The sequence below is a fragment of the Perognathus longimembris genome, chromosome 6, assembly GCF_023159225.1.
Source record: "Perognathus longimembris pacificus isolate PPM17 chromosome 6, ASM2315922v1, whole genome shotgun sequence".
NCBI lineage: Eukaryota > Metazoa > Chordata > Mammalia > Rodentia > Heteromyidae > Perognathus > Perognathus longimembris.
Genome location: NC_063166.1, coordinates 53,999,336 through 54,010,685, shown reverse-complemented (window position 1 = coordinate 54,010,685; position 11,350 = coordinate 53,999,336). Strand labels below are relative to the sequence as shown.

The 11,350-nt window shown below is 43.4% G+C and overlaps 1 protein-coding gene across 2 annotated transcripts in view; it reads left to right on the top strand.

Annotated features, from left to right (window-relative positions):
- The first annotated feature begins 305 nt into the window (after positions 1–305).
- Positions 306–11,350, top strand: part of Pcsk2 (proprotein convertase subtilisin/kexin type 2) — a 263,957-nt gene continuing 252,912 nt past the window's right edge. Inside the window, exon 1 of one of the 2 annotated variants that reach the window (XM_048347415.1) lies at positions 306–870. In XM_048347415.1, the coding sequence (XP_048203372.1) occupies positions 694–870 (177 nt within the window). In that variant the 5' untranslated portion in view covers positions 306–693. The remainder of the gene's footprint in view (positions 871–11,350) is intronic. The other variant, XM_048347416.1, reaches the window with a different exon arrangement.

The window sequence follows — 11,350 nt, the reverse complement described above, 5'->3', positions numbered from 1 at the left end:
GGAGAGGCCGGTGCCCCCGCTCCCCTCGGGGCCTCAGAGAGCCGCACACCCCGTAATTCCCTTTCCAGAGCCTTACAGATTTCCACAAACAATGACATCACTTGGGCGCCGCCGCCCGATTCCAGCTGGGGGGATTTTCCTGGGCGCGCGGCGGGCGGCGGGGTGGAGACGCTCCAGTTCTCCCCGCGCGGTGCTGGGCGGGGGCGCGGGCTCGCCCCCCGCGGGCGAAGGCGGACTGGCCGGACCCGGGGGCGGGCAGGGGAGGGCCCGGGGCGGCCCAGGGCGGGGCGCGCCGCTTCTCCCTTCTTCATTGGCCACTGGCGGGCGCGCGTCACCCAGGCTGGTGCTCGCCTCCAGCCCCGGTGGAATTGGAGCCGAGGCGGAGCTGAAAATGCAGATTTAGCATCAAGCACAGACATACACTGGCTCTTTCTCTCCTGGTACACACAGCTCCTCACATTCGCACCCCTGCCAGCAAGCCGGGCCGCCTGACTGCCCGGCTTCCCCGCCAGCCAGATGCTGGGGAACACACACTGATTTGCTGCTTTCCAAGCCACTATACTCAATCTCTCTTTCTCTATACTTATTTTTTAAAAATAACTACATATCTATTTTTATTTGCATCTTCGCTCCGCGTCCCCAACTCCACCAGTCTGCGCGCCTCCTAGCCCCACTTTTCACTCCCAAAGAAGGATGAAGGGGAGCCGTGGTTCCCAGTGGAAGGCAGCCGCCGGGCTCCTCTTCTGTGTCACGGTTTTTGCCTCTGCCGACAGACCGGTCTTCACGAATCATTTTCTTGTGGAGTTGCATAAAGGGGGAGAGGAAGAAGCTCGCCAAGTTGCAGCACAGCACGGCTTTGGAGTCCGAAAGGTAAGCTTCACCCCCACCCCCACTCCCCATGCATTTCGTATGTTGTATCCCAAAAAACCAAGGGGGCAGCTCTGCGCAATCTCCTTGCCGAACACTTGCAAGTTTTCTGTCTTTTTCCTGCGCGATGCAGATATTCTGCCATCGGCTCTCAAACACGACATTGCCTCCGGTGATCTTTCACGGGTTATATAATTAAAATGTCCTTCATCTGTACTACTAAGGTCATCAAAATAATTTATTACTCTGTAACTTGGCCCGGGAGAAATCCGATAACACCTTAGAAAAGGATGCTTTGCGCCCAGGGCTGCTGTCCGTGGTACCAAGTTCTCCAAGCTGCCTGGGGATGGAGGGATAAAACCCGGAGCTGCTGGGATTGGCGTAGGCTGCTTTACCAGGGACGCCTCCTGCACTCCCACTCCCCCCATGGAGGAAACTAGTTTCCCACCCACAGGGCTCCAAGTGTGGACATTGCAATTCACCTCAGTGCTTCTCCAGCCCGCGCCTGGGGACTTCTTCTCAGTGACTTTTCCTCTCCGAGGAGTAAGTGCTTCCTGAGGCTTCAAGACGTGGAAGCGTGAAATTGGTCTTTCTGAAACCTGGGCGGAACTTCTGCGCCCTCGCCCCCTCCCACGACCGCCCACCCCCGGAGCGCACTCCTGGTTGGCTCGCTAGTTCTCAACTCCTTGCTGTAGGAAGCAAGCAAGAGAGGTGGAGTGCGAGGGTGATTCCCTACAGAAAAGTCGAGGTGTCCTCTCCTGATACGTGGGCGGCCAGCCTGGCTTTCCCAGGAGAGCGCGGGGGATCCCCATTACAAGAAGTTGCCAGACTTTGATTGTTTAGGCAGCTGGATGAGGCTGCCGGCCTCGGGCAGCTCTGGAAGCCTCTGGAGACGCTAGGATGCCCGTCCCTGAAGCACAGCCGGGAAGGCAGCGCTGGGAGGGGGCCTGAGGCTGACCTGCTTCCTTTTCCTTGCAAAATATCTGTGTCCGAGATCTCGAATGTCCTTAGGGGACCTGGCGGTCAGGTGGAGTGGCGGGGGGATTGGGAAAGAAGCTGGGGTGGGAGGAACCCGAAAAACAGATGCAATCTGGCTACCAGAGGACTAGTTAAATTCACTCCTGATTCCAGGAGACAAGACGCGGGAGTTCTGGCTGGTTGCTTTTTGCCTTGGAGGGCTGTGCGCCCTGGAAACTCCTATTCCCCCTCCTCCGCCCTGCCTTCCTACGCTTCCCGCATCTTTCTCTGGCACCGCCAGGGCTCCGTCCGGGCCAGCGGGCTCTCCAGCCTCCGTGGGGCATAGGCAGCAGTCGGTTATTTCCACCCCTGGTGGATCTGATAACGACTGTCACAGAGGTCTACGAGGAGGCGCCGGGGCTGACCGTGGCGCGCAGGCGAGTCTCACAGAAAAGGACTTGTTGCTGGGGGTGGGAGGAGGAGATAGGGGAAGCATGGGTGGAGAAGGGCACCGAGGAGGCGCCAGCTGATGGAGCAGCCTGCTGTCCTCCTGGCCCACCGCCTGCAGGCAGTTTCCAGAGTGCAACCTAGCAGACTCCCCATTTCTTCCCACCCCAAAGTTGGCAAGACCCAGGACCCAGGCACCATGAGAAAGAAAATATGACCGTGGTGATGATTCATTGACAGCTACTGGAAACCTTTCTGTGTCCGAAGCTTCGCGTATATTCTTACTGAATCTTCTTAACAGCTTTAAGGTGCCCAGTGTTGTTACTCAGCCTAAAGCACTGAAGGGGGAATTGATTCAGACAGGAGCCCCAAAGAAACACATGCAAGGGTATTAAAGTTGCTCTTAAAGAAGTGAGCCTGCACTTCTTACCCCTTTGGACACACCAAAGCAAGCTAGATACTCGAAGGATTTGCCAGCCTTGGGAGTAGGCTAAGGACCTGGGGACAGGCAGACTACATTTTGGCCTGTAGGAAGTTGCTGCTGACCATGTTCATATCCGTGGCCCCTTCCCTCTACCAGGCATCTTCTCTATGGGTGGGCACACATTGCTGCCCTCAGTATTTATTTCTCTCCTCTTCCCCCCTGGAGCACATGTCCTTTGGATTCAAACATAGAAGCTTAATCAAATCTAGCTAGAGATGAAATGATAGTGGCTTAACATTAATTCTCCAAGATCAGAATTGTTGTGGTTCTATCCAGTGAAGAACCTCATGAAGTATCCACAGTTTTGATGATGAAATTCAAACAAATATGGTAGAGACAATTTCATTGAAAATGAATCTTCTCAATAGACTTACCTCAAAACCAAAGGGAGCTTCTATTTAGGATAACTAGGCCTCTTTCTCCTCCCATTCTTCTTGGAGAGGAGCCCAGTGATTTTTTTGCATCATAGTGTCAAACCCCCAAATCCCACCTAGGAGGAAAGGGCTCTTCCCCTCTTACTTTACTTCTCTCAGGCTTCTCAGGTCTTATCTTTTAATCATGTCTAGCGGGTTTTACCTTAATACATGTTTAAGTAAGCCTATGACAAGAGTACTTCTGTCAAGTAAGCCTGCAACATACAACACTCATTCTTCAAGACCTAATCTAAATGTTCCCTGGGGCTTAGACTACAATGAGCTTTCCCTTCTCCTAACTGCTATGGAGTTAATAAGTCAAACCTGTGCTAGGGAAAGCCAATGCCAATGCATTCTATCACATGCCTCTGCCATTTCGCCCTAGTAAAGATGAATCAAACTATTGTTTTCCTCTGGAAAGCTAAATATGCAAGGATGATCTGTTTCACATTTCTTGGTTCTTTGCCCTAACAGGCACATGACTGTGCTTGCCAGACTTTAAAGAAGCTTTCTTAGCTTTAGCAATCATTTCAGGTTTCCCCAGCCCTATCCTGCCTTGCTTTTTTTTATACTGCAATGCACTTTTGCTGACATGTGTCATTTGTTTTTTAAATTGTTAAAGTGTCCTTCTTTGGTCTTGTGCTCTTCAGCAGCCTCCCAGTTTCCCACTGTGATATGTAACACTCAACATCAGACACAAAGGAAATTTAAGGATTATTTATCCATCCATACATGTGAGCTTATTAAGCTATCCTCATCTTAGCCTCTCAAATTTTGCATACAAACCATAGACATCAACCTTAGTTCTCAGATTAAAGTGTTAATGGTCAAACAGGTGAAATAACTGCCCATGGCAAATTAAAGGACTCACATTTATTTTATTTTGGTTATGTTAATTAACTAGATTTAATTATTCCATAATGGGATATACTTCTCTCTTTTATAAATTATTTTTGCTTGTTTTGTTTTGTTTTGCTGGTCCTGGTAACACTAAGTGCGTGGGATGAGAGGGAAAAACTGGAAGAGAGTGAGGGAAGGGGAGACATGGTTGTACTCATTACCTGATTCATGTAACTGTAACCCCTCTGTATATCAACTCTACAATTTAAAAAATCACAAAAAAGAAACAAAAAAAATACAGTTTATGGGCTGGGATTGTGGCTTAGTGGTAGAGTGCTTGGCTAGCATGCACAAAGCCCTGGGTTCGATTCCTCAGCACCACATAAATAGAAAAGGCCAGAAATGGTGCTGTGGCTCAAGAGGTAGAGTGCTAGCCTTGAGCAAAAAGAAGGCAAGGACAGTGGTCAGGCCCACTTAGTGTCTAGTGAATACCACTATTGTATTGATTGACTCTTTGAGGAACTCACATTTAAATCCCATTTTTCAAAACTGAAAATAATTGTTTTTTTCTATTTTACACTGCCTCTTAAAAGCCCTCCCTTTTTTTGGAAGGGAAGTCTATTCCAGAGGGATAGTCAGGAAGTCAGGAAGGGAAGTCAGGAAGTCTATTCCAGAGTTCTGATATTTTTCCTTCCCTTTTTACATATATTTGATGGTAACATACAAATGCATTTCACCCATCAATGAGTGTGCCTGTGGACTTCTTCAGGAGGCAGACTATAAACCTTCAAAATGGAGAAATCATAGGCTGAATTGAACCCTAGGAGTATGATATTCTGCAAATGAAATATTAGAAAAAGATTTTTCAATCATTTATCTGATTCTTTTGTGTGTGTATCCTGGTCCTGGGGCTTAGGCCTGGGCCTGGACCTGAGCTTCTTTGCTCAAGGCTAGCACTTTACCACTTGAGCCATGGCACCATTTCCTGCTTTGAGTGGTAAATGGTAAATTCAAAGTAAGAATCTCACCAACTTTCTTAGTCTGGCTGGCTTTGAACAGAGATCCTCAGATCTCAGCCCCTTGAGAAGCTAGGATTACAGGTGTGAGGCACCAGCACCTGGCTTACTTTATTCTTATAAGACCATTAGCAAACACTTATTGCCTATTTGAAAGGGAGTCAACATATCTACAATGTTACCTCAAAAACAAGCTAAAATTGTCTAGTCCTAACTTAGCACCTTTGTCCAAGGGAGAACAGGCATGAGACTGCTGGATGAGGGGGGGCCTTACAATAATGTACAAGTATTATTCTAAAGAGCACCTTTACTTCCCAATGCTAGAAATTTAATGCACTTGAAAGAGAAAACAAAAGTTTGACAATTAAAAAAAAAATTTTTAAAGAAAGAGAAAACAAAAATTATTTATCAAATCTATGTACTAAGGTTAAGTAATAGTAAAGCTTAAAAAAATCAAGAATTGGGCCTGATGCTGGTGGCTCATACCTATAATCGTAGCTACTCAGGAGACTTAGATCTGAGAATTGCATTTCAAAGCCAGCCCAAGCAGGAAAATCTGTGAGATTCTTATCTCCAATTAAGCACCAGAAAACTGAAAGTGGTGTTGAAGCTCATAGACAGTGCCCAGGCCCTGAGTTCAAGTCCCACACAAATAAATAAATAAATATTCCAGGATTAATGTTAAAGAAAAAAACTGACTAGCTGTTTTTAATTCTATGGTGGTCTGCTTTGATTGTACTATTGGGGTTGAACTAAGGGCCATGCAATTGCTTAGCTTTTTTATGCTCTACCATTTTAGCCATCCAGCTTTTCTTTTTAATGTTATTTTGGAGATAAAAATCTAGTAAATTTTATTGCTTATGTTGACCTGGAACTTCTATCCCCTGGGCATCATCCTTCTTGTGTAGCTAGGATTATAGGTGTGAGCCAGTGATTTCTAGCCATCTGCTTTGACTTTTTACCCCCCATGCTAGGATGATTACAAGATAAAAAAAATCATATGGCCATCATTATAGGTATGAGAATATTTTGAAAATTTAAAAATAATGTACTATATTCACAAAGTAAACATACTTGTGTTACTAGATCCCCAGTCAAGAAAAACAGTATTACCAGAATCCAACACACCATCTCTTACTCTCTTGGGTACTTGTAGTCTTCAGTTTCACTCGTGAATTTTTGCCTTTGTGCATGTTGAAACACAGTTGGGACTCTGCATTCTGGAAGCATTACATCTGCAGATTCAGCCCAACTATCAATGGAAAGTACTTTTTCTCAAAAAGTTGCATCTGTACCCAACTGTACAAACTTTTTATTTGTCATTATTTTCTAGACAATACAGTGTAACCACTATCTGAAAAGCACCGACATTGTATTGGGTACCCTACTTAAGAAGAAATGATGTATAGTGCTTTCAGAAAGATTATGTAGGTTACACATAAATCCTATGCAATTTTTTATAAAGGATGGAGCATCCCTTTGGGTATCTAACTGGAGTCGTGACATGTACAGCTGTGCATATATGTTTGTCAGTACATATGTACCTTTCTGGTAAGGATTCTTAGGAATGAGTTTTTGAGTCTAAGAGCAGACACACATTAGCATCTAGAGACTGCTTTGGTTTGCTGCTGCTGGGTAATAGTTTTAAACCTGAAGTCCTTGTTTGCTTGTTGCTTCTAGGACAGGTTTATGGAAGCCATCTTCATGATCTCACAGCATTATTCCCTCTGTAGGCCTTCATACACTTTCACCCTTCAGGTATTTCCTTCAAGAATGGGCCAATCCAGTTTTAGGTTGAACTTAATTAGGCTAGATCAATCAGGATAATTTCCCTTTTGATTCTTTTAATTAAGTCAAAGGCAACTGATTTGACACTCTAACCATATTTAACAAATCCTTTCACTTCATTTTTTGACTTAGTTTTAAAAACTTTTGTTTATTGTCAAAGTGCTGTGCAGAGGGATTACAGTTTCATACATTAGGCAGTGAGCACATTTCTTATTTCATTTGGTTTAATCTCCTCATAGAAGTAAAATCCATCATATTTACCAGCCTACCCATTTTGCCCACATTCAAAAGAGATGGTTATGCAACTCATGTGCTCTAGAGGACAGAAATCATGGGTACCATCTTAGAATTCTGCCTACTACACACAAACAGATACATAAGTCTCCAAAATAATTATACCAATTTCTATTCCAGCCAGAAGAATGTGAGAGTTCCAGTTATTTCACATTATGACCAACATTTGATACTTTGTACCTGTTTTCTGTTTGATGGGTATGTAGTAGTATCACATGAATTTAACTGAAGTTTACAATTAAAGATCAAAGTCTCTTCATGTGCTTAGTGATGATTTGGAGATCCTCTTTTATATGGTATTTGTGCAATATTTTTTCCTTTTGGTTTGCTCATTGCCATTTATTTGTATAGTTTCTACCTGCTATGGATAGGAATTTTTGTCATATATACATATTTTAAATATTTACTACCATCACCAGGCATTGGTGGCTCATACCTACAATCCTAGCTACTTAGGAGGCTGAGATCTGAGGATCATGGTTCAAAGCCAGTTTGGGCAGGAACGTCCACATGAGAGTCTTATCTCCAATTGGAGGAGGTAACAAATTGTACAAGAAAAATGTACCCACTGCCTTACATATGAAACTGTAATCCCTCTGTTCATCATTTTGACAATAAATAAGTAATTATTCAAAAAGAAAAACTGAAGGTGGCAATGTAGCTCAAGTGGTAGAGGGCTAGCCTTGAGATGAAGAGCTCAGAATCAGCAACTAGGCCCAGAGTTCAAGCCCCATAACTGGCAAAAAATAAAAATATTTAAACCACCCATTTAATGTTACTTATTTCCCCAACAATATTGGATCCAGATATAATTTTACTCTTACCTCATCTTGCAACTGGACAAAAAGGAGTTTGGTTTAAAAAATAACAGTAATCTCCTATTCCTTACTGTAGCTTATTCTTCCCTAAATCAAAATTGACACAATTTCAAAGGGGAAAAAGATGTTCAAAAATGGGATATAGGCCAGGTGTCTGTGGCTAACATCTGCCATCATAGCTACTCAGGAGGCTGAGATGTGAGGAACGTGGTTCAAAGCCAGCCTGGGCAGAAAAGTCTGTGAGAGTCTTATCTCCAATTAGCAGCCAAAAAAACAACTGAAGTGGAGCTGAGGCTCCAGTGGCAAAGTGCTAGCCTTGAGCCCAGGCCCTGAGTTCAAGCACGAGGGACTGCATGCACATGCGCACGCGCACACACACACACACACACACACACACACACATGCACATACATGCACACACAAACAGGATATAAAATTATTCCTAAGTATTTCCAAAAGCAATCCTAAGAAATTGGTTTTTTTTTCACTCTCACATTTTATTTTTCCAGGAGGAAGCTAAATAGCTTCTTTTTTGCTGAATAATTACTTATTTATTGTCAAAGTGATGTACAGAGGGGTTATAGTTTCATATATATAAGGCACTGGGTACATTTCTTGTACAATTTGTTACCTCCTTCCTCATTCCCCCTCTCCCCTCTCCCCCTTTCCTTCTCCCCCCATGAGTTGTTCAGTTGGTTTACACCAAATGGTTTTGTAAGTATTGCTTTTGGAGTCATTTGTTTTTTTATCCTTTGTCTCTCGATTTTGATATTCCCTTTCACTTCCCTAGTTCTAATACCAGTATATACAGTAATCCAGGGTACTTGAATGATGTGGGGCACACCTGGAAATCAACTAGCTGGCCCCGCCTGTTTCTCAGTCTTGGGGCCACGTGTGGCTTAAAGAACAGTTTTGAACCTTCAAACTTTACTACTGTGATAGGCAAATGAAATACCAGCCTTCCTTCTTCAGACAAAATGGCCATTAATTCTTGTTGAAGCCAAATTTAATACAGTATGTCTTAGATCAAGCCTACTTTCATCCCTCTTGGCCTCCTTAGATGATCTAGACTGAGTGCTCTTATCCACTTGGAACTTCAGCTTCATGTAATGAATTTACATTCTTCTGACAGGAGTCATAACTATCACAATGTTCACTATAACCAATTCCCCTCTTGTGGCTAAAGGAAGCCAGAAACAGTAATATAATGAAATCCACCAAAAATGATGGATTTTTGATAGTGTTAGAAACTTGACTGGGTTACTAAACCTGGGAAATTTATTATCTTTAGAAAATGGTTAGTAAAATATGGTGCTTGAAGACATGACTTCATTTGGGAGGCAGAGGTATGAGAATCATTTGAGTACATGAGTCTCAGGGCAGCCTGGTAAAGAGAGGGAGACTCTGTCTCAGTTGTTTTTACTGTCATGAAAAATATTGTACAGTGAAGTGCTGTTGGTCTAGATCTATAGTCCTAACTACTTGTGAGGCTGAAAACAGGTGGCTTGTGGTTTGAGGTCAGCCCCAACAGAAAACTCCATGAGACTCTGTTTTTCCACAGAAAGGAACTTGGACACAATAGTGCACATATGTTATTCCTGTGGGGATGGAAGCCCTAAAAGTTGGTAGGCTGTGGCACAAGTAAGGAAACCCCATGCTAAATCAATGAGCCAGGTACCTGTGGCTCACACCTGTAACCCTAGCTACTCAGGAGGTGGAGACCTGAGGATCACAGTTCAAAGACAACCCCAGGGAAAGAAGTCTGTGAGACCCTTATATCCAGTAAACTACTCAAAAAAGCCAGAAGTGATGCTGTGGCTCAAGTGGTAGAACACTAGCCTTGAGCACAAAGAGGCTCAGGGACAGTGTCCAGGCCCTGAGTTGAAGCCTCAGAACTGGCAATAAATAAATAAGTAAACAAATAAATAACCGGTGAAAAACAGACCTGGAGATATGGTTCAGGATACAGTTCCAGATAGCAAACATGAAGTCCTATCTTTAAGTTCAAGTACTGTATAAATAAATAAATAGTAATATACATAGGGATCTGGGTGCAAAGAATAGATAGCTATTGTTTGTAATGGTAAAAATATCAATGTGGTGGCCTAATAAAACTTCATTTTTTCAAGGAGCACTCATAGGTTGTAACAAATACATTTAGTGAGGAATAGACTCCATACTGGTAACACCACATCCACAGGCTAACCATAGCATATGACATGACCTGGTCCCAATCACTCCATGAATTTAATTCATTCTATACCATACTTATTATTGCAGTTGAAAATTCTGGCTTCCTTAGAAAACTTGACTGGCTATTTGGGACAGAGTGGAGAAGATAGTTGCCACTTGGGAGCCAGCATAGTCCATAGCAGACTCTGACAGCTTTCTAGCCCCATATCCCAGCACAAGGCACCTATGATGGTGGCTGAAGCCTAGTAAACGTACTCCTTTTCCCTTGAACTTGAGCCACAGTAAGACTACTCAACCTTCTTTGTAGATCACCGTGACTATGTGCCAACTCTAGCTTATATAAATAGAATGATGCATTCTTCTCCCATGCCCAATGTAAAATTCTTCCCTACAAATTGATTGCTCCATGTTCTTCCCTCTGGAGCTTGAGAACAGCAACTTTGGAAGCCAAATTAGAAAAACAAAAACAAAAAAAAAAAACAGCAGTCATAAAATGAGAGATATATAGATCCCTGGCTCCTGGCTTAGAAGACCTTCCGTAGTGTGAAATAAGCTGCTATTCCATTAAGGCTCTGAGATGTGAGAGGGAGGATGGTTATCTGCAGCAGCCAGCATTACCCCAACTAATATGCTGTCAATAAGCATCCCTATCCTTACATTGCTAGAGGGAAGCTCTGAGCCTGGCAGCAAAGCCAAGTCAAACCACAACAAAAACAGTCTTTCAAAGCCTTGTGAGAGCTCTTATATTTTTATCTCATGGTGTCAATCAACTTCCCAAGTTTTTTTTTAATTTTTCTTCTCCAAAGTAAACATTAAACTCTTTCAAATCCACATCCCTGCCCCCTGCTAGGAGCCAATATATCCTGTTTATTAGAGGTGTTTTGTATGTGTCTTTTCACTGGTGAATACAGTTGAATCAAGATGGTGCTCAAGTGGAATGTACTGGAATAACTTTGCTTTGAAAAACTATCCCGGTATCATCTATTTCTCTATGGACAGTGTTTGGCAAGGAAGTAGGCAAGTGGAAGCCATTCCAGTGTGTGCCTGGCATACTTGTGTATTTCCCTAAAATTCCAAATTCAGATATCACCAATAGTAGTATGGAGAAACTCTGAGCATAGATAATGAAATCTGCACTTAGATCATAACCATATACAAAGAAGTAGAGAGGTGTGAACCTCCTTTTTGTCAACTGAGTGAATACCTAGAAATCAACTTTATTTGAAAGGGTCC